Source organism: Salarias fasciatus, chromosome 9, assembly GCF_902148845.1.
Source record: "Salarias fasciatus chromosome 9, fSalaFa1.1, whole genome shotgun sequence".
Lineage (NCBI taxonomy): Eukaryota > Metazoa > Chordata > Actinopteri > Blenniiformes > Blenniidae > Salarias > Salarias fasciatus.
The window spans coordinates 22,078,877-22,102,957 of NC_043753.1; the positions used below are offsets into that span (position 1 = coordinate 22,078,877).

Sequence of the window (24,081 nt, forward strand, 5' to 3'; positions counted from 1 at the left end):
AGCTCGTGTCGCTTACAGGCCACCGTCGCTCAGGGGGGACGGCTGTTTCCTTTGGTTTTATTTATTTTGTTGTTGCCACCAGGTATAATATAATGTAATGAATGTGTGAAATATGATACGATGAAGGACTCATGAAAGGCCTGACGGAGCAGACGTCAGGCGCTCAGGATGAATGGAGCCTAGAGAACATTCCAGAGAAACACAGTCAGAAACACAGATGAATCAGCAACGAGACACAGAACTCAAGGTTAATATCGACCAGACTGTCACCAGGTGATGACAATCAGACACTCGGGCACAGGCGAAACACATCAGGGTAGAGAACGTCAATCAGTTACAGGTGAAACACATCAGGGTAGAGAACGTCAATCAGTTACAGGCGAAACACATCAGGGGAGAGAACGTCAATCAGTTACAGGCGAAACACATCAGGGTAGAGAACGTCAATCAGTTACAGGCGAAACACATCAGGGTAGAGAACGTCAATCAGTTACAGGTGAAACACATCAGGGTAGAGAACGTCAATCAGTTACAGGCGAAACACATCAGGGTAGAGAACGTCAATCAGTTACAGGTGAAACACATCAGGGTAGAGAACGTCAATCAGTTACAGGCGAAACACATCAGGGTAGAGAACGTCAATCAGTTACAGGTGAAACACATCAGGGTAGAGAACGTCAATCAGCCACCGGCGAAACACATCAGGGCAGAGAACAGCAATCAGACACAGGTGAAACACATCAGGACATGTCAGATACAAGAAGGGGATGTCAAGGAACCTGAAACCAGAGGCAGGACACAGAGAAGGTGCACTGTGACAGATTTTGTACAGGAGATACATGAAATTCCTCCTGCAGCATACGCAAACCACCGTTTGGGAGAAATTTGACATTTTGTGCGTTGCTCAAGGATATTTCAATATGTGATCGGGAGGAGATCTAGAATTAAACCTGTAACTTTTCAACAGAGAGACGATCACCATAGCAACCGAACCACAGGTTGAAACACCAACATGGTGTAGAATGATCACACATCGATCAGCAGTGGGCCTGGTGTAATTTACAGGTTTATTGCACATTTTCCACAACTTGTTTTTTGCAGCAGTTGTGATACTTATCACTCAGCATCAGCCAGGATCACTAAAAAGACAGAGTTCATCACTTCAATGGCTCGTATACGACTGAACTGCCAATTGGCACAGGTGCGGTTCATAATTTGTTGTCAGATGTACTTTTATTGGTGTTGTTTATCTTGAAAACTTCTCCACAGAGCTGACATTGCACCTCCTCAGGGGGACGGCGAGTGATTAGCCAAGCTACCGCGGGGCCGCCGCCACTTCACGCCACACTTTGGTGATATATTTGAGTTTACATCCCACCACTGTGGCAAGAAGCATCGCTGCAATGCTATTTCTTTTATTTTTCAAAGGCGACATCTATCAATAATTCTAATTGTTGATGCAAAGTTTTATGATTTAATTGCAAACAGAAAGTCAGTCTGTAATTTATGCCTCAAGTAGAAGCAATAGCAAAAATCACTTTGTGCATGAACAATGTGCATTTCTTTTATATTTGACACTAAGGACCTCAAACTTTGCCAAAACACAACATCTCCTCCACATCATTGCAGCCTGATCTGTTGAAGTAAGTCAGCAGGGATCCATGTTTATGGCACATTCTGATCCTACTATCTGAATCTGGCAGTAGAAATCAAGACTGATCAGACCAGACAATCAGCTGGAGTGAACTGTAGTTTCTTATTCCTTTCAGACACTTAGTCTGGTTTTCTGCTGCTGTCGACCGTCAGCTTCAAGGTTCGAAGTGTTCAGACATACTCTTCTGCATAATTTGGTAGTAACTAGTGGTTATTCGAGCCGCTGTTGGATTTCTATCATCTCACACCAGTCAGGCCATTTTCCTCTGGCATCAAAAAGGCCTTTTTTGCTCAGAAAACTGCAGCAGACTTCATATCTCTGCTTGTTCAGATCATTCTCTGCAGACTCTAGATACAGTTCTGCAGGAAAATGCCTAGTGATCAACAAACTGGGAGTCTGTTTGGCACCAGTACATGTGTGTTTACACTGCGTTCCTGCCAGGTGTATGAAATAATTCCCATTGGGTTAGCCATGTCAACCATTATTGAGAAATATATTGTATTAAATCTTGCCATCTCATGTTATGACCTTTCTGATTAAAAAATACCGAATAGTGATGAAGGCTGAGGCCAGAAAAGTCCTTGTGGCGTCTCCAGGAACATCTTCCATGTCACATGTCTTTATTTTTAGTGTGTATTCTGTCCGTACTTTCGATGTTCAATGACTGCTGGCCTCTCAGAAGGCGGCTGAATGGAGGCCTGAGCAGACATGTGCATTAGGCCGGGTTGAGAGGTATTGACCTTGCCCCGCCACTATTATTCCCGCTAAGGTTGTGATGTGTTTGTTTGTGCGATGATCAATGCACTTATTGAACCACACACAGCACTTATTGATCACTGTTTCTCCTCCCTGCAGCGTGGGCGCTGAGTGGTTGGTGCTTTTTCTTCTTTGCACAGCCCAGTTTTGTCAGACGTACAGTACGTCCTCTAATGGGGCGTAAGCTGCTATTCAGCTGGAAGCCTTCACAGAGCTTGAATGAAACTGTTCGACTTTCATACTCCTTTCTTCTCCCCATTAGAAATGGTTCTTTTGAGAAGGTAAGAAGTTTTCTTTACCTTTCTTTTCTTTTTTTCCCCCCCCTTTGGCCCACATCTTTCCGTTTGAATCACACAGGCATTAGCGGGGTAATCTCACTGCTTGGCTAACTAATGAATGCTTTCAAGGCTCCATTTTTCAAAGCTACAGATTCCTTTGGAGAGCAGAACACCTGAGAGTTTCCACAGTGATGTTACCAAGGTAATACGTCTCCCTAAGAGTGATTAAGTGTTACAAACGTGAGATTCTTACCAGCTGCAACATACCGCTGCAGCATCCATTTGTCATGGGGGAAATGTCAACTATTCGTTCCCTGCAGTGTTTTACTTCACAGGTGATTCTTAAAGTTAGGGAGGCTCGCTGTGACGATTACACCAGAAATATTACTGGAGAGAATCAGTGGTGTTTACATTGAGAGTTTTGAGGGGGGAAAAAATCTGTAAATGAACAGGACAGACTCAAGACCTGTCTGAAAGGCAATGTTTTGATGAAAATAAAGGAATATTTGAATGAATATTAATGAAGAACAAAGTCTGATGTTATGCTAATGACGGAGCTGCTCGCATGGACACAACAAAGAGGATGTGTGTACATGATCTGTTATGGATTCTGGCATTTTCTCGTGTATGCTTTCATAGAGAACATATATTCACACTGCAACATGGTTTGATCTCCTGTGATTTATGTGTCTTCATCACAATGATTTTTATATTGTTACATAAATAGACCAATAGGTGTATTAACCAGGGATTAGCGGATCCATCCAGGTGTTTTTTGAGCTGTTGTGGCTAATTAGTCCTTAAGCTTCTGCTGAGGTTTTCATTACCAACGCACCTGCATGAATTATAATAATCCGCCTCGTTCCTCCTCTTCATGTGCGAGAACAGAGCGAGGGAGACGTCAATCACGCACACACCCACGCAACCGCTCATCAGGAATACCTGTGCAGGGGGAGCAAACGGTTTAATTACCGCCACTCTTTAATTTCAGTGTCTTGATTTTTATTTGGAGGAATGCATTTTATTAGCAGCAAAGTCGAAAATGAGGCGAACCGCCAAATATAGAAGCGCAGCGATTTGACGCAACAGACTGTTTGTTGTTCTGTGTCATGCTCCTCTGTGCAGTGTGTATAGTAGCAACCTGAGCACACACTGGCTGCTTTCCACAGATGTAGTGTGTACCCTGTACTAACAGAGTGTGTGACTTCAGCGTCAACACTCTATATACAGCCGTGTGCTGATAGTCTGAACAAATGCGGGGTCAAATAGTGAGTCACAAAACACACATGCTTCAAAAAAAGGCCATTTCTGTAATCATAAAGCGTATCATTATCACGGAGTCTGAACACAAGTTCATCAAATGAAACAAACATATCAAAGGAAAGCTGTTTGTCATATAAAAGCGGTATTATTCAATTATCCGTGGCTTCTCTGAGGGTCACTTTCATTAATGCTGTGTTTGTGAGTGTGTGTGTGTGTGTGTGTGTGTGTGTGTGTGTTGCACTAATAGGACCACAGGCATCTGTCTCTGCAGGAAAATAAAAAACGGATCCAGTTTCATGCCGACGGCAAAACACCTGATGTGCGAAAACCGTGTTGGACGTGTGAGACTCACAGTTTTGACTTTCAGAGACCACGCTGAGATAAGACTCCCGTTTCTGGACCGGCTGTGTGTTTTCCACTCGACTTCAATGGAACTGTCAGTCATCTCCTGACGTTCTCCTGCCGTACGCAAGGCCAGCGGCTCCCGGCTAAAATGAGGCCGTGCTCGACAGATCCTGATATTTCCATCCGAGGAGAGAGGTGAGAGAAGCAGCGTCGGTGGAGCATTGTTCCCCTTCAAAGAGGCGGGCTAATTCCTGCTGGCTTTGATGCTCCTGCAGGTACAGCATGTAGTGGAAGACGGGAGTAAAAAGGTGATGATCTGAGGGAGAGAATGAGGCCTCATGCAGCTCGCTAACTACAAATGAGGGCCAAGATGGTCATCTGTGCCGTCATTAGGCAACATTCCCGCATCTCCGCTTTTATTGGGAGAACAAAAGAGCATCTCTGATGCTGTAAATACAGTTTGTTCCACTGCTGGCATCCCGGCAGCTTTAATAAGGACCGGATAATCAGACGTATTGTGGTCCAGCCCCACTAATGGGAATATCTCTGCACAGGCTCTGGCCACGGCTCAAACAGAAGCGGTCGATTGGACGGCACAGAAACACAAACATGGCGAGAAGTCCCCCGGCCTGGCAGCCGGACCGCTGGGCAGCCTCCAGGGTTTGGACGGCGCAGTGTGGGGTTTGGCAGCGCGGCTGCTGCCGCGACACGGAAAAGTAAACGAAGCCCCCACCCCACCCACTCCGCCTCCAGTGTGCTGGAATCAAACGTACCCTTGAGTGAACCGCGTCGCGTGTGCTGTGTGTTCGCGTGGCTAACTACCCCCGCCCAGCTTCACACAAAAAACCCGGGACAATGCAGAGAAGAGACGGCTAAACCGCTGCTCGGCGCCGGGAATCTAACTGAGAAGTTTACGTTACAGACGGTGCAGAGAAATGTTCAGAGCAGTGACGCCGCCACCGCTGAACTTCTCTCTGAACTTCACAAAGCGTCTTACGTGTTCTCATTATCCGGTGTGGCTGCTGGAACTCGTGTCCAACCAGCTGAGGATCTGTCCTTTGTGAGGCTCCCGCTGATGAGAAAATGCACTCAGTCACCCAGATTGTTGCCTGGGAAGAGCTTCATTAAGACGAGACGGAGCATACCTTTGGTCGCTTTTGTGTTTCCCCAAGGACACAAACAGGTGTGAGTGAAATAATTACATGTGGCAAGTTTGCACTTCAGTCCTCCTCCTGGTGTTGGTTTGCTGTGACTTCAGTGGGGATATAAATATATCTGAGCTTACCCTATTGACAGTTTCCATTCCTGTTTCTTTTTCAAAAGGCGTGTCAAAATGAAATTATATAAAAAGAAACTTGCACGGCTGTGTTTGGAATAAAAACTACTGTGACCGCTTCAGCAAGATGCTCTTTCAAGAAGTTACCGAACCAGAACTGAAGACTGAAGGCTGTTTGTCTACGATTCCAGTAAAACTCAACAGTATATGTCCACAGCGTAGGCAGGATGCTGACGCCTCCCGGAGTTAAATTTAGAGATCTCCGTGTGCTTGATGCTGGATTAATGCAGCAGTCTGCGCCCTAACGAGCCAATTGATCACCGCCGCAGCTCCGGCCGGGCAGGCTGCACCGATCCCCGCGCCACGCCGAGCAAACGCCTCCCCAGTCAGCCGTTCAGACTGAACTTTATTCAAGTCTACCTCTCTCTGCGCAGATATGTATTAAGTTCGTCCCCAGCTGCTTGTTCTGCTGCTTTATGGCTCCTTGTGCTTATATTAGCTGTGACTGCTGAGACTTGTTAAGTGTTTTAATTTGGGTACGAGGCGATTGCTCGTCTCCGAGTTGTGCTGCTGAGAGTTAATTGCTTTACTTTATGTTTATTACCATTTGGGCATGTATTTTATGAGTAATTAAAATTGAACTCCTCTAAAAGAGAACAAAGTGCCACCGGTGAGCTTCGGTATGCGATACCGAGAGTCTGTCTGAACATTTCTGTTCCACAGGATTTCCTGCTGTACCAATAAAATAACACAGAAAGAAATCAACTGAGAACATCCTGGAGCGCAGCACTGAGTCAGGTTGGGCGATGTGATCCTCTACTACATTCTACTGTCGAGAAAATAAATCTGTAATAAAGGACTGATTGTGACAGGAGGGGTCCTTGAGAAAAAATAAAAAGTAAATACACAACAGTTTACCTAGATCACATTTCCAGCTTGTTCTGATGATATAAAACCGTCTGCCTGCAGAAACTACATTATCTGTCGAGCAAAAAGCAACCTTGAACCCATATAGATGGCAGCGGATGTTCAAAGTGAAAAATAAATAAAACCCAGGTATCCTCTGTGGGCGCAGCAGAGAGAAGAAATGACCGCCTCACGCTGAGGATTAAGAAGACAAACCGCGCAGATCACTCAAGCTGCGACTTGAAAGAGTTTTAAGGCGGTGAGAAATAATGGGAGCATTTGCATACGACCTTGCGGGAGGTGTTTGGGTTTGAGACAGAAAGGTGCTTCTCGGCGCGGGTTTCTAATCAGACAGGCTGATTAAACCCACGCGGACCCCCCGCCGCGCCGGGGCGTCGCTGCTCACGTGTGCCGGCGCACGCTCGTTTAAAAATCACTTATCGCAGTAAATGAGTGTCAGTCAAGGTCTGCGGCGCTACGCCGAGGTGTCTGTCACGGCGTCTCGCCGGTAATCCCTCCACAAAGCCTGCTTCTGCAGGTCTTACTCTTATTTTCTAGACTTCCGTTTGGGGAAAAGTCGGCTTCAAACGCCGGAGCCCACGTGGCTGAATAGCTGTGTGTGACGATGTGAATTAGCCGGAGCTGTGAAAGCGGTTTTTGTCGTTCCTCTCGGCTTTGGATCGGCCCACAGCGTATACAGTATCGGCTAATGAACTCCCCTCGTCATCCTCCCTTCACTCATCCTCTCCTCCCACCTCCCCGTCTGCTCGCCGTCTTCCTCGTCTCGCCTGCGTTTTTCCGTCTCCGGTAATTTGGCCCCGGTTCGGCTTGTCACCGGACGGATTCCTCTGCAAAGTGAAAAATGACATTTTGGGTCGGGGACTTCAAGGATGGTCAAGTTAATGAATGGCCACCAGATGGCCCTTATTAGGCTAATGTGTTCCCCCTCTCTGCAGCCCCGGCTCTCGCCTGGGGACCCGGCTCGCTGGCAGCCTGTGCATGCATGTGTGAGTGTGTGTGTGTGTGTGTGTGTGTGTGTGTGTTGTTGAGTTAAATCAGGTTAACTTGAGAAGCAGATAGAAGGACGCGGCGTGTTTCTAGACGGGGTCGCCGGTCCCCGACCCCTCGGCCCCTCCCCATCTGACAGCCCGACTCCAGCCTCCGCTCCACGCCAGTCTGCAGTTTACAAGCAAAAAAAAAAAAAAAAAAAAAGCGGATTGGGAGGACGAGCGGCGAGGCCCCTTCCCCTCCAATCTGACAGCGCGTTAATTGCCTCATTTATAATGCCTGCTCATCAAATTGAATAATTGTTGCGATGCACACATCTACCACAAAGACCTTTGTTAAACTCCAGAATTATGCAAAACACGATAATTAATTGAGTCTAATTTATTGGATCATCGCCGGTGTTTGCTGCCGACGGGCCTTTGTGTTTCCATAGGTGGATGCTGTAGCTACGGGGGAAGAGGCGGCGGAGCTGTCAGCCCGGTTCCAAATGAGGGCTGTTAACTGCTCAACAAGTTACTCCGGGCCTTAACGTCTCGCCTCCGCGGCTCCTGTGATTCATTACTGGAAACGTCTCTCTCACAAAGTCACATCTCTTGTTTTCTGAGCGGAATCTAATGAAGCACGTGGCGTCTGCGTCTCCAGCTCGCTTTTCCTTCTTCTCCTCCTTCTTCAGTTGTTAATGAACCTGCATCCAGATAAGTCATTATTTCAAGCTGCGTGTGATCCGTGTCAGCCGAGCTGTCACGGTCTGACAGGAAATCTCGGCACGTATGCAAAGATGCAGCAAACAGCTCGAGGCCGGGGGGGGGGGGGGGGGATTCAATTTATCTCCGCTAACGTCGTGATGAGTTATTTCACCTGCAAACCGGACAAAACGCATCAGATGAGCGCATGACGGCGCCTGAGTGAAGCCGTGCTGTCGCCTCTCGCACGAGGAGAGACAGACTCACACAATTAACTCTGATCTTACACTCGGCTCGCTTCCCATCTCAGACTGCACCCTGCTAGCTTCTTAGCTTCCACCTCAGACCTCTCAGTGAAAAAGCGTTGATGAATGAAATGCTGATCGGGACTTTGTGATAGCGAGAGGTGTGATCTGAAGCTGAACTCGACGAGGAGCATCAGCTCTTAGCTTCAGTGATTTGGGTCAATATTCCATGCAATACATGTATTTATGTTGCGGTTTGTTCTGGAATAAATGCACAGCAGACGGTCGAATAGAACACCCTCATCATATAATCGCAGCAGGTTCGTTAACCGTTCTGGTGATTATCTTTTGGTGCGCTGACCGGGAAGCCTTCCCCTCTTTAGTGATTCAGGTCTGGCATAAAAGGAATCGGCGCAGCCATCGGGTCTGTGATCCGAGCGGCGAAATGAAATGCAAGTGAATGAGAAATTCACGCGTGCGCCCGGTTGCCACAGCAGACTAAATAGGGCAACGGCGTCATCATTATCCATCACGGCGCAGATATAAAACTGTAATAAGGGAGTAGGGTGACCTCAGGCGAGGCGGCGGCGGCGGTGGCGTGGTGCCGCCGGTGGAGGTGGGGACATAACTGCTGACGCCACCACATTCCCGGGAATGACAAATGGGAGCCGAACGCATCTGGAGGTGCTTCGGGGGACACTGGGGAACGGGCACGTCGCGAGCGGCACGATTGCCAGTCGAGGTTAGGAGGAGAAAGAGAGGAGCAAAAGCATAAGAGCGACTTCGACTCAGAGACCCCGAAATAGCTGCTCCGCCTCCCACGTCTCCATCACGCCGCCGCCGCCGCGCCAGAGGTGGCGAGGGTCTGCGAGCTGAAGGTGTGTTCTGTCAACTCGCGGTGCCTCGGGTCACAGCGTGGATGCAGGAGAGAGCACAGAACGGTTCGCATTTAAACACAAATATAGCTCAAACACACCGCGGCGTACAGAGTCAGACGCCAGCGGCTTCAGCGGCAGAACCGAGCCACGAGTTAAAACTTCACCAGGCCAAGAAATACCACAGCGAGCACGAAAACTGACACCAGATGACGTGTAGCATGCAATCAAGTACCTGTTATTCTGACAATGCTCTTCCTCTTGCCCTTAATTAAGCTTTTTTTCCTTTGTTTTTTATGCTTCTGTGGCAACCAGACAGGAAGTGAAGAGGACTGTCACGCATTATCTGTAAATTAAATCACAATTTTCTTTCACATTTTAACTCTGAGCATGATTGTACAGTGCCTTCCTTTGTTTCAGTTTATCCAGCGTATTGATGAATTTATTTTGAAATTGATAAAATCAGAAAAATAAATCTGCAATTACATTTTGTAATTGTATTTTTAATGTATGTATGTTTAATAAGACCAACGAAGCTTTATAGAATACGTTTGATCTTAAAACATACCATTTTTGTCCAGTAATATCATATATTATCTAATCTAACATCATTGAAGAAACATAAAGACCCTTTAAGAATGTAAGAATACAAAAACAAGACTGCATTTCTTGGAAATAAAACCTTTTTATGAAGGTTTTTTGCAGCTTACTTATTAAAATATACTCAAAAATACTTTACTATTTTCACACTGTATTGGCAGGTTGCAACATTACTGGCAAAATTACATCCATAATTGCTCATATTAATATATTACTGGTTGCTGCAATCCGTGCTGGCATTTCAAGCTGGCTGTCTAGAATAATCATGAGCTTTAAGGATCCTGTATCAGAAGTTTTGAGGCAGCTGGAAAATCCCAGCAGTCCCTGCGGTATAACGGAGAGCGGGACGGGCTAATGCCGCTGGAAGACGGGGGCAAAATGAACTGTAACCGAGACAGTAGCTCGCCGTGCAGAGCGACGGCTCCTCTCATCTCCTCTGCCAAATTGGAGTGGATGAGTGTGTGTGTGTGTGTGTGTGTGTGTGTGTGTGTGTGTGTGTGTGTGTGAGCCGCAGCCTCCTGCGCCAGCCACAGGGGAGGGAAGCATCCCCGCATCTCCTGGACATCTGCAAGTACCTCTGCTGTGATGGAATCGCACTTGAACACGAGTCAAAACACTGATTTGAAATTCAAATGAGGCGGAGTAAAAATAAAAGGCCAGTGGAAGTTCATTTCCTCACTTTAAATGTTGTGTTCTTGGTGTTTTTTCCCCCTCAAATGTGCCCTCGGGCTGCTTCAGAGTCAGATTTCTCCACTATTAAGCACCATCACACATCGCATACATCCTGTGTGTCCCAGCGATGCCTCCAAGCATGTTTTCCAGACCATACCTTTATGTGAAATGCTGAATTCTACAGTTTTATGCTCAATTTTTAGTGATTCAAAGAGGCGGATTTCACATTTTTGAAAAGTTTGGGGAACTAACTTCAAAGTAGAATTAAGTTCGGTGAGTTTCAAGTTATCTTTTTTAAAAAAAAAGGCTTTAAAAGAGAGTCAAACTTCAAATGGTTGTTAAAAGAAACCAAGGTCGCAATAAAACCTGATTCTGAAGCTCAACGTAAGAGAAACTGAAGCACCGGAGGCTGGCAACGCTGCAACAACAGTTTATACAGTTTATATCTTCACCAAAAACCTTTTTTACCACCTCGAAGTAAGGCAGGGGCTACAACTTTATGATGACTTTAAAGTAGATTGTGTGCATGTAACCTGCCAATGAGCCCAGATTGGGATTATCCTGTACTGTATGTGTTCTGCCAGCCATCGTCATGGTCATTAACGCCTCCGTGCGGCCGTCTTTATTTCTATTTTACAGTTGACTTAAAGCAAATTTCGAGAATTAGCTCTTCCATCTTGCTAGATTACACCATTTCCTGACATCTGTGCGTCCCTGCAGATTATGTAAAATATCCTCTCGCGTCAAACCGCACGCATTGTTTCCTGTGGATTTCAGCATAATCCGAGCGCAGGCTGGAAATGATCCCGCTCCAACCGCCGACAATTCCGACCGCTGCCGCTTTCACATGATGAAATAAGACAAACAACAGCCAAGCAACGAGGGTCATAAGTTTAACAAATGAAACGCCGCAGCAGTGTGGTTACAGAGAAGCATCAGTGAACTCAGAATCGACCGGCGATGCATAATTTATCCTTCATTCATGCACCGAGGAGGAGGACGCCGCGCAGTTCGGTGGAATGCTTTACCGTCACGGAAGACGCATTAACTGCAGCAACAATCCAGTGGAATAATTGAGTTCGGCGGTGTGTGGATGAATAAATGCCCGCAACAAAAACAGCAGATTGCAATAATACAGCCGTGTGCTCGACATCAGTGTGTCTTCACTCGAGGTTTTACAGGTGTGAGACACGTGCGCAAACACACACTCCCGGTTCGAGGAGAGGAGAAGAAAAAAAAACAAAACTCAGCGCTGTGGGGCAAACAGGGTGTCATCACACCCAAGTATTTCTTCACAGCACAGACAGAATATAATTGCAATCCTGTGCGTCTGATTTCTGGGAGGGCGCTTCGGCGGAGCCGGCTGTGCGTTCCAATGCATTTACATTTAGATTCACGCCGGCCTCAGATCTCGCAGTTTGAGCCGCAATGTTGACCTTGAATGTGATTCTGGAAGGACGACACACCGCCGCGCCGGGCGTCGGAGCCGATCGGACCCGGGCGCCTTACGTATCGCAAACACAACGTGGCAAACGCATCTCGGAGAGGGCCTCGACGGGAAATTAAAGGCTACATTTTTAACCTGGTTATCATTGAGGGGAGTGTTTGTTTGTGCCACCATCTGCTGACTACACATTCTATAGCTTGCGTGTGTTTGCGGTTGTATGTGTGAATAAGGAAGAAGGCTGCAGCTCACAGCCGCAGCTCTGAAAAGTGCACTAGAGTATGCATGAGTGTATTTCATGCCAGTGCCAGTTTGAATAAATGCAATCTTTCTTTCTGTTTTTTTTTTTTTTTTTTTTTTTTTTGTGGCGGGGGTTGTGAGAAAAGCGAAGCCATGTCGACACGCACGCAGAGCGACAGCAAGGCGTACGTTCTCTTAAATAAACGCTGCATGAATAACTACTGCATGAGGGCAAGCGAGAGGCTACAAAGATGTAGCTTCAACTTGCACGGAGAGGCGCGCGCGCGCGTGTGTGTGTGTAACAATGGACACGTGCATGTGTGTTTTTTATGGTGATGAGCTGTCGGAGTGTGTTCTGTAGGCAGCGCCTCGGTGTTTATGCAGTGCTGATAGTCTCCAGGAAAACAGGGCCGGGTGTGCATGTGCGTGTGTGTGTGTATGTGTGTGTGTGAAACATTACAAAATACATGAACAGGGTTGAGTATTTTCTGTTAATGAAACTTCTCAACCATGGTCGGGCTTTGCTTGGGGTGTGTTGAGACCCGCCCAGAAGATTCAATGAATCAGGATGACTACTGCAGCAACACATCATCAGCAGGGTAAAGCTAACCTGTCTCACGGCGGTCTAACCCAGCTCACATTCCCTGTTAGTCGGTGAAAAGTCCACCGCTTGGTGAATTCTGCTTCACAATGATGAGGCGACATCGAAGGATCAAAAAGCGACGTCGCTATGAACGCTTGGCCGCCACAAGCCAGTTCTCCCTGTGGGAACTTTTCTGACATCTCCTGCTTAAAACCCAAAAAGTCAGAAGAATCGTGAGGCCCCGCTTTACTCATACAGGAAGGAAAAGCAGCCTGTATTTCTGGTAACTAGTTGTCATGTGATGCTGAGCAGCTCTGGGACTTGACTCTGCTGCTGTGACACGGTTTAATGACTCGACCGTTTTAAAACGATGCCTGATTTCACTGTGAAGCCGCAAGATTTCATGTGGTCGGTAAGAACAACTTTTAGTCCGATCAGGTTCATTAGGCCTACTGCATCTACAGTAAACCTGTATAAATCAGCTGACCAGACAACATCACGTGACACTTCTGAGGAAGGCTGCAGCTTGGCAGCCGAAACATGTCAAGGTAGGCAAAATAACCACTGGCCTGTGTATATGAATCCAAACCATGAAAGAACAACTTTTACCACATTTGCTTCAGAACTTCCTATAATGAAACATTAATGTCACAGTTTTTGGTTGATTCAACCAATGAACTGCACTGCAGCATAGAGCACAGTGTGTGTCAGTGGCCACGGTTACATGGGTGTTTTTAATTCATAATGAGTTCATTCCACATTCCAAATTACGTTTATTAGCTTTGTGTTTGCATGACAAAAACAAAAGATTAGATCTGCTTTCATGCTGGAGTTTGACGCGTTCTGATTGGACGGGGCGGATGTGACGTACTGACATCTACTGGAAGTAAACGGATCCCGGTGCCGGGGCTTTTTCTCTTTTTTCTTTCTCTTTCTCTTTCTTAACTTCGATGCTGACGCTTCAAGTCTTTGCTGATCATGTCCAAGTCAAGTTACAAGTCTTTCAAAAAACGTTCAAGTCATCAAATTCATGACTTGAGTCTGAATCGAGTCCAAGTCATGTGACTCGAATCCACACCTCTAGTGTGTGTGTGTGCATTGCTGTGTCTGGGCTATGGGATTTTTTTTTTTTTAATCAGTTTTCATACCGACATTACCAGGACAGGAGCGGGTTATGAAGACACACTCACTGTTCCCATAATTCTCGCAGCGTTGCGTCACTCAGGAAGGCGTCAGTCACCGCCTCCCGCCTTTTCTGGGTTTGTCCCAGCAAACCGCTAAACCTGAAATCGCAGTGTATCCCAGTGTGTGCTCGCAAGTGAAGAGTTCCGGTACACGTTTTCCCGCAAAATGAGCAACACTGATTGGCTAACCCATCCTTGGTCAGTGACTGGCGGAGCTGCAAGTGAACGCAGGTTCTGCTCTCTGATTGGCGGAGTTGGGCTGCACTGAAACAGCTTGTGCACGTGAAATGATGGACATGCTGCTGAAGCACCAGCAGGAGGTCAATACAGAGGTCAGTCACACCAGTGGTGGTAGTTGGGAGAATCTTAGTGCTGCTATTAAATTATTGTTTAAGTTTTTTTAATGGTGTCTTACTATCTTGATCTTGTTAGATTGTTACATTAAGCAGGCACTTACCTGCCCACACATGTAAATGATCATTGGTGAGTCCGCCGGCACGTGCCCGAGTAACACTGTTTCTAGTTTTAGACAACAAAATGTGTCTGGGACTCGGTGGGAGTTTAATGCGGCTGGTTTGTGAAACTAAATGAAATCCAACTCCGACATGGCACTGAGCGTGTGCAGCGGTAAGCTAATCCTCTGGCCACCAGAAGGCAACATGCTTATTTTTTTATACAGAAAAATGTATCTGAGATGGTTTTATTATCTGTTGGCACCGAGATTTGCAGTGAGGATGTGTGTTTTATCCTAAATAATTCTGGAAGTTCAACTTCTTTCTTTTGTTTTTTCGTCTTAAAGTTTAATGAATTCTGAAGTCAGATTGCTAAAACAAAACATTAAGCACAAAATTCTATCTTTTTGTTGATTTTCACTTATACTCTGGAACTGAAATCCCAACTATGCCTTTTCTTAAATTAACAACACTTCAGTTTTACTCATATCTGTATTTCTAGTGTTTTTCAAGAAGAGTTTATTCCTGTGAACATGTTAAATGTGAAGCCAGTAAAACTGATTTGGCCGGTGGTTGCCTGGAGGACGGGCATGTGACATTTCCAAATATCCTGACTGAAATGTAATGTTGCAGAAATCATGGCAGAGAGGAGGAAGAGGAGGAAGAGGAGGCCCAGCAGGATGCTGTGGACCACATCACTGACAAATCCTCCTGGAAGCAAGATTCATCAACACATTTAAAGGTGTGTGCTGAACGTAGTTTTAGTACAGAACCCTTTTGTTAAGGAGAGAGTTAAACTCTTGTTGTTAGAAGCTTCTACCTGTTGTAGGCAGTGATCAGCTCAAAGAATTGAGCCGAGGTTAATGAGCCCTGGAATATCGTGGGGATTTTTCCCCATGCAAAACAGCGGATGATCAAAATAAACACATTTGACAAAGGATCCACTCAGGCCCATCATGTTTATTGCAGCAGGTTGAATGATAAGACGATACAGCAGCAGCCCAACAACACACAATGCTTGTGAAGTTTGTTTGGTTTGTCTTCCTCACGGCTCTGAAGGAAGATGGAACTTGTGGGGCGACTAGTAAATGATGAATCACGTCGGTCTAAATTGCAAACTCAAAAAATGGTGGTGAAAGGAAGGCCACACTTGTGTCTATTTGTCTTGAGAGAAATGTTTGGAGGGGAGGAAATAACGTACAGCTATGGAGAATTCCCTCGGCCGTGGCACTCAGTCCATTGTTGTCTTATTTCTTTAAATTGTTGTCATTTTTAGTGTTTCTTCAGTGTCATATATGATATTGTATTCACTGGGTTTACAGTGTTAGTTGTTACACTGTCTACTGAGTATCAGTAAGCTGGGTTATTGTAGAAAATGTATGAAATCTTTTGGTTGACTGTCAATTGTGGCTTTAAAAATGTCTTGATGTTTTTGGTTCTATTTGGCATTGCTCAAGATTAAGTCAAGTTTCTATTGGATATATAGAGACTGAGCATTAGTGGCAGACAGACTAAATTAAGTTGGGGTTCTTGTTGGCTTGAGAGAGCCTCCAGTTCAGGTTTCCCCTCCTCATCCCAGCAGCAGCACCATGTAAATGACCCAAGGTCGCCGATACCGGCCCAGACCGCAGTGCTGACCCCATCTGCACAGTTCAAGTCCCGCCTCAGTTGGAGTCAGAGTTACTGTCATTGCCGTCACTCGATGGAGGGCTGGAGGAGCTGCTTCCTGAAGAGGACGAAGCAGAGCCCTCATCCTCAGACCTCCTTCTCTTTCTCTTCTGAGACTCACAACCCTCCCCGCCCTTTGTCTTGTTTGGAAAGCTGGTTTCTGAAGAGGAAGGAGCTGAGTTCTGTTCTTCAGACCTTTTTCTCTTTCTTTTCGGAGACTCGCAGCTCTCCCCACGCTTTGTCTTGTTTGGAAAGCTGCTTCCTGAAGAGGAAGGAGCTGAGTTCTGTTCTTCAGACTTTCTTCTCTTTTTTTCTGGAGACTCGCAGCTCTCCCCACGCTTCCTGGTTGGAGAGCTGCTTCCTGAAGAGGAAGGAGCTGAGTTCTGTTCTTCAGACCTTTTTCTCTTTCTTTTCGGAGACTCGCAGCTCTCCCCACGCTTTGTCTTGTTTGGAGAGCTGCTTCCTGAAGAGGAAGGAGTTGAGTTCTGTTCCTTAGACCTTCTTCTCTTTTTTTCTGGAGACTCGCAGCTCTCCCCACGCTTTCTCTTGTTTGGAGAGCTGGTTTCTGAAGAGGAAGGAGCTGAGTTCTGTTCTTCAGACTTTTTTCTCTTTCTTTTCGGAGCCTCACAGCTCTCCCCACGCTTTGTCTTGCTTGGAAAGCTGCTTCCTGAAGAGGAAGGAGCTGAGTTCTGTTCTTCAGACTTTCTCTTCTTTTCTGGAGACTCGCAGCTCTCCCCACGCTTTGTCTTGGTTGGAGAGCTGCTTCCTGAAGAGGAGGCAGCCACGTTCATAAAGTCCTTATCCTCGTCATTCTTCCTTGAGGCAGCTGAGGCTGAGGTAGATGGAAGTGTGTTCTCTGAGTCCTCTAATTTCTGTCTCTTTCTCAGCTCAGGCTCACAGCTGTCCTCACGCTTCCGTTTTGTTGGCGAGCTGTGGCCCGAGGTTGGCGCACTCCTGTCTGCAGAGTCGTCCCAGCTGCTCGAGTCGGTGGAACTGAGGCTCAAAGAGGACGAGTCCTCAGTATCCTCTAGGGCCCACATGGGATCCCACCACTGAGCCTCAAAGTCCTCCTGTTCCTCCTCATCATCTGAGATGAATATCGGGATGTTTGGATCGATTAGCTCAACATGAGGAATGTAGAGATCCTCATTTTCATCCTCTTGATTTAAGGGGTTGAACAAGGCCACGTCATCCTGTTCTTCGATATCTTGGGGGGCCACTGCAACGTTCTCTTCAGCGAGTTGCTGGGCTATCAGTCCGTTTTGATGGGCTCTCAGCATGTGGAGGTGTGCAAGAATGAAGTTTCGGTTGTCAGCCAGTCTGTTGTCGCCCGTTTGTGTAGCATATCGGTATAACTCCCTGAGGTTGCCCTCATCGAATACATTGGCAATTTCAATCCATATGGGATCAATTGCTATGACAAGCCTGTTGTCGGGTCCGTCTCCCACGCCATGGAAAAAATCATGTGGTTCCACTGGAATGGGGAAAAAAAAAATCACATATTTAGAACACATGAAGGTTTCAGAACATGATTTAAAGTTTTGGTTACTATTTGATTTGCTCTAATTTGCAGGTGTAGGTCGGCCTCACGTGCTTCCGGAAGCACGGCCACATGAACCACAAAATAACCAGTAGTCCAGTTAACAGCTCAACTAAGCTCAAAACTCCCGAAAAGCGAGGTAAATTTAAATAAATATTTCTATTATAATTATTCAGGCCAGCAGGACTATGCCAGCATAAAGTCAAACCTTTCTGTGAGTCAGTGGGTGCGTTTACATGCAGTCAATAACCCTTTCTTAACCAGAATATTCGCAATAACCCGGTTGCGCACAGCCATGTAAACACGTGCAAAAACCTGAATATGCTCATATTCCGGTTTTTAAAAACCTGAATATTACCCCTGGGTTACTCCTTTTCTAACCTGAATTTCTGGTCATATAAACGCGCATCGGAATATCTCGGTCGAAAGGGACATGAAATACTGCTCTGCGCATGTTCTACCCGCAAGGAATCTCGGTCATTTGAGTCCAGGAACTACTTGTGACACAGTTTAACTGCTACTAAGTAAATAAAATGTGCCAAAACAATCGTTCAGTTCTTCTCTTTTACTGAAAAAAACGGTGCATCGCAATATTAAACATATTACCACGTCTCGCTGGCTTACTTTTTTTCTAACAACATGCAGAGAGAGCCTGCAGCGCCATTCTTCTTCTGTGGTGTCTGTGTAAAATAAGGTTGAACATGCAAACAGTACACCTAGTGGCATAAAGTGCAAATGCAGTCATGGCGTCGTCTGTGCTCCGTGGTTTGAATGGGGAGATCCCTGATCATGTAAACAGGAGTAACTCTGTCTGTTTAAGCATGTAAACGGGTTATTCCAAATGATTCAGAAACCGGAATATTGACCTTAACCCGAATATTGAGTGCATGTAAACGTAGTCACGGTCGAAAGGGACATGAAATACTGCTCTGCGCATGTTCTACCCGCAAGGAATCTCAGTCATTTGAGTCCAGGAACTGCTTGTGACACAGTTTAACTGCTACTAAGTAAATACAATGTGCCAAAACGATCGTTCAGTTCTTCTCTTTTACTGAAAAAAACGGTGCATCGCATCATTAAACATATTACCACGTCTTGCTGGCTCACTCTTTGTCTAACAACATGCAGAGAGAGCCTGCAGCGCCCTTCTTTTTCTGTGGCGTCTGTGTAAAATAAGGTTGAACATGCAAACAGCACACCGTGCACACAGTGGCATAAAGTGCAAATGCAGTCATGGCGTCGTGTGTGCTCCGCGGTTTGAATGGGGATATCCCTGATCATGTAAACAGGAGTAACTCTGTCTGTTTAAGCATGTAAACAGGTTACTCCAAATGATTCAGAAACCAGAATATTGACCTTAACCCGAATATTGACTGCATGTAAACGTAGTGAAACTGTTTGAATTGATGTGTGAAACATGAGGCTAAGTTTGGATCTTACCATTAGGAATCTCATCTTCCTGCCCCTCCTGAACGTTCTCCGGATGGTCCTCGTCTCTCTCCATTTCCGCTGATTCGGGATTTCGCTGATTCTTCCTTCAGACACTCGATAGCCAGCCAGTCCAGAACTCTGAATCAACTGAATGAGCTTAAACGTCTCCTGAGCAGCTCAGTGCAGGAGCCTCTGATGATGTCATCAGCGCTGTTGCCGCGGTGACCTTGAGTCGGCAATGTGGTCCCAGTTCACTGGACTCGGCTCTAAGAACCGAACAGTTACTTTAGTTTTAAAGTAATTAAATTACTTGTGTTGTGTATAGTTGTGTATTTATTTTTGCTTTATAAATAGAGAACAGAAGCACATTTTTAAATGTCATTAATGTGTATCCTGCCACGTTAAACAGAACTTGAAAACTGTTTCCTGAAAAATAAACAAATGTTTTATAAAGAATAAAAATAAAGCCTCATATTTAAAGGTTAACACTCCAATGGCAAAGCCTAACATTTGTAATCCACATTTTAATATGGAAGCATGACTATCAACTCACTGGCAGCCAGTAGTTTTCAAGGATTTTGACTAATTTTGGTAGACCCACAGATTATAGAGTTTTATGACGGCTGAAACTATCAAATTAAAGAGCAAACTCTCCTTTCATCTGAAAAAAGGAATGTCCTACCTTTACCTGTGTGTGTGTGTGTGTGTGTGTGTGTGCTGCTTGATATTTACACACAGCAGCCATACCGTCTGGCGATGATCGTGGATCCCTCATGGTACCAAAAGACAGCAATAAACCCGAAGAAAGCGCGAGCGAGAAGGAGGGAGAGATAGACCTGGATATGGAGTGCAGGCGAACAAGTCAAAACACGGCACATTTTTTATGAGGGGTTTGAAAAAAAAATACATACTGTATATATATTTATATCTTAGAGAAAAAGTAGAAAAATGGCTGCAGTCCTCAATAGAATCAGTGCATACACCTAGCCATGCTTTTTACAGATTCTCTGAGAATTTTAGACTTTTTTCAAAGATGTGATGCAAGTTTTTTTTTTAAAGATTTCCCCAATTGTATTGAAATCATCACTGACAATATTCAGCCTTGTCTTACAGTGAAAAGCTCTATTCTGTTATCAGGAGTGAGAGTCACTCACGACTGAACCTCACCAATATTTTTTAGCCAATCACTTATTTTTTCTGGACTTAAAAGACGTCACAACAGCGGTGGAAGAGATGCTATAGATGAACACAAAGCTCCAACAGCGTGAAACGAGCCGATGTGCTGCTCACATTGGCTCAGATCTGATCGTGAACAGGGTGACGTTCTCCGTTCAGGCCAATCTAATTAGATTCAAGTGTTTACATGACGCCATTTCATCAAATCAGCCTTTAATCCGATTGTTGATGGTTCATGGAACAGCTCAGCTTTAAAAGGCTGAGATTTCAACATTTGCGTGCGTTCATGTGTCATTCCTTCTAATAGGTATATAAGCCTTTGCTGTTAGTCATCCAGTTGACACAAACTGTTTGTAGCGTCTTTATTGCTGAAAACTTTCAATGAAATCTCAGAGTTTCGAGTCAGGTGCTGCAAAGCTTCACAAGCTGTTTGAGGTTTGACTTCCTGACAAAACATTTGAACCCAGCACTTCAACACAGATCTCCAGGCATGAGCAGGGGAATCTAAAAGTCTAAAAATAGCTCTCATGTCAGGAGGAATGGTTTTAAAAGGGTTTGTTTTATTGAGTGAATTGTCTAAAGAGAATGATTCACTCTCAGAACATGTGGTAGGATTACTGAGTCACGTTATGTCAAGGTGCTGTTAAAAATCATCAGCTGTCTCAAACTCTCACATTACCTATTATTCTTGCTATTGTGTTATTTGTTTGTCTCTTAATTCCTTCTATTTTTATTCTATGTTTGCACCTCCACCAAAACCAATTCCTTGTACAGGCTGCTCTACTTGGCAGTTAGCCTGTTTCTGATTCTGATTATCTCGTATCTCAATGTCAGGTCAGATTCTGTTAAAGTCACTTTGCCTCTGCATTATTGCATGTCTGCGGTTTTAAAGATAAATCACCAAGGTGTGAACACAGACGTCAGATATGTAGACATTTGATTTGCTCTAATTTGCATGAGTAGGTCTGCCTCACATCCTTCCCAGGACACGCCCACATTAACCATAAAATAACCAGTAGTGCAGCAAACAGCTCAACCAAGCTCAAAACTCCTGAAGAGTGAGGTAAATTACATATATAATCATAATTTTTGTGTCACAGAGGATCCACATTTACATTGTGTCATTTTGAAAACGTCCCTTTCCACAGAAATGGCAGAAATGCTGAAAACGACAGCTAGCATGTCAGGCCGTTGTAATGAAGCACACACACACACACACACACACACACACACACACACACACACACACACACACACACGTGCAAGCAGAGAACAATCCTAGAACTCGGACATCCGTCTGGACATATGGCCGAGCCGGTCTGTTACTACGGCCAACTCATGTCAGCCAGGACTGCGCCAGTTCAGAAACTTTGGAAATACATTGTTTCGTTGCTGGTGCCGACCTCTCGCCGGCCATCTGTCACGCCGGTGGTCCAGCCTCAGCTGGAAGCGAACCGGTGTGATCCGGACCGGCCCGGCCAAGGCAAAGCCCACCCGGTGGGCATTTAGTACATCGCGTCTCTCCGCCCATGCGGTGCCGGGAGCGCTGGCTGCTGCAGCACCGGCGGCATTGATCCTTTAGCTGTGTGAGGCCGAGTCCAGCTCCAGCAGCAGCAGGCGACCGGGCAGCAGATGGCCAAAGAGAGACCACCACCCACACAAGAGCCGACACACAAGTAAACAAGACCCGATTCACATCTTTTCCAACGAATAGCTGCAGTTAGAGACCAACATATGGCCTGCGTCTTGTACACACTTACAACTTCTTGAGTGTGTGTGTGTGTGTGTGTACAAGTTTTCGCTGCACGTATTCACACACCCTCAGAACTGTTGCCGTTTCCCGGTTTCTGTATTCATTCAAGCGGCTATATTTAGAAGTCGGGTTAGCGTGGTTCATTATCAGCAGGATAACACAGCAACGAGACCCACTGTTTATCCCCACATTCATTCACACTTATTAGCCAATAAAGTGGTGAGAAGCAGCACCCCACTGGCTGTGGGTTATTTAAGTCCTGTGGAGGGAGCGGCATCAAAACACGACCGCAACACCGCGAAGAGCTGCGTCATTTCAGCCCTGATTTAAACAAGGAAAAGTCTCTTTCGGGCAAAAGGAGGAAGTCAGACGCCATTAAGCAAGCTGATTTCTTCAAGACTGGTTGATAATATTGAGGCGTCTAATGAGGAATGTAATCCTGCTGCTTAAACTTCTCTGAGCAAGTTAAGATCAAATCGAGAAGTACATGGTGTTCTTGAAATATAGTTTTCCCCTGTTTTAAGCCTGTCGTGATCCTTACGCCTGGCTGGAGGTGGAGTTGGAGTCTCTCGCGCTGCGTTTGCCCCGCGCTCCGGTATCCTGCCTGCAGCGACCTGGGATTGGCTCCAGATCACAGCAAAGCTCAACTTGGAGAAAGTTGTTGTGGAAGTTCTTTCTTCCTACCTGTTAATACTCAGCACGGTGTGGAATTTCTTTTACGCTTTGTCCTTTAAAGAAATATTATTCTATATGGCTGTATGCACATTCAATCTTTCCATTACTGAAGTGTTCACATCTACAATGTACAAACACGACAATGCAAAGAAAGAAAAGGAAAAAAAACCCTGCATTCCCAGCAAGGTTGCTGCATGCAGCCGCGCTTTTGAGAAAAAGATCTAACAGTGTGCTTCTGAGGCGTTGGGTCTAATGGAGGCTGAGCTGAATTTCTTAGAAGCTGCAGGTTTCTTTCATACCGTCACGCCGGTGAAGGTCAGAGGCCCCAGCCTTTGTGTTTGTGGAATGTCCATCCATCAATACATTCAACCAACATGCTTTATTCAGGCCTGACCTGAGGGGGTTCTTCTCTGTATTTTCCACAAATCTTCTCAAGGATGAATTGGTCAGGAGCGAGTGGCTAAACGGCCCTGTGATCCATACTCATCCAGCTCTCAGCAAGCTGGTGTTTGAGGAATGCAGAGCGAAACCTACAGAAATACCAGAGCAGAAGCAATCTTTCACCTCAACTTATGTCCAATGCTGGTTTATTGTATCTGTGAACAAACAACAGAGATATAAGACTGTTGCTGTGAATCTTTACCGATAACATATGTTTGTATGATCAGTTGAAGTTGTATATTATTTGACTTTTAACTACTTGGTCACTTTGTTGGCTTCGGAATGGTTTGGTTGGTTTGGTCGCTGCTGTCTGGAGCTGGACGGTGTCACGCTATTTAATAATTTATCAGTGAGAAAACACACCTTAAAATCTGCTCAGCCGGTCAGCTGCTGCCTCACCTTAACCCTTATTTGTCAAACCCGATGAGAGGACTTTACCGTTGCTGAGATGAAAGAATGAATTATGAATCACGAAAAAGTCTTTTAGCAGCAATAAACTAAGCCTTGGTGAGTTTTTGCTCTTTCTATCTGTATGTTTTTACATTTGAGTGTTTGAATAAACACTACTAAATGTCAAACTTCCATGATATACCATCACTGCAGTGTGAATGTTTCACATTTTCTGTACATTTCACCTGAAAGCCAGACATCCTGAACTCTTTGTGAATGCTGTGTATATAAGCTGCGCAGTGGACACACAGCTCCAGTTAGGGGTCAGTTTATCCAACGGCGAACTGCCCGTAGGTGTGAATGTGTGTGTTTGCGTGCGTGATGCATTGCTGACCGGTCCGGGGTGCACGCCGACGTCACCCACAGTCGGCTCGGATCACCGGAGGGCATAAAGCAGAACAGAAAATGGACGTGAATCCAGAACCACAGAGAGTTTTTCCGCTGTACCTTGTGAACTGTGACTTTAAAAAACAAACATATCGG

The 24,081-nt window shown here is 45.6% G+C and overlaps 2 protein-coding genes across 2 annotated transcripts in view; one reads left to right on the top strand and one right to left on the bottom strand.

Moving 5' to 3' along the window:
- Positions 1-24,081, top strand: part of LOC115394103 (zinc finger protein 45-like) — a 1,173,573-nt gene that overhangs the window by 323,301 nt on the left and 826,191 nt on the right. The gene's annotated exons all lie outside the window — the stretch shown is intronic.
- LOC115394132 (serine/arginine repetitive matrix protein 2-like) lies at positions 15,450-19,261 on the bottom strand. The gene is made up of 2 exons (XM_030099353.1): positions 19,113-19,261; positions 15,450-17,606 (listed from the first exon to the last, which is right to left on the bottom strand). Exons 1-2 carry the CDS (start codon positions 19,174-19,176, stop codon positions 16,129-16,131), a joined length of 1,542 nt encoding a protein of 513 aa, XP_029955213.1. The 5' UTR covers positions 19,177-19,261; the 3' UTR covers positions 15,450-16,128.

Bases quoted from the DNA above. Each gene is read 5' to 3' on its own strand.
- LOC115394132 (XM_030099353.1), bottom strand. From the start codon at position 19,176: ATGGAGAGAGACGAGGACCATCCGGAGAACGTTCAGGAGGGGCAGGAA. The intron at 17,607-19,112 runs GTAAGATCCAAA...TCCCCATTCCAG, and splicing joins GGAAGATGAGATTCCTAATG to TGGAACCACATGATTTTTTC.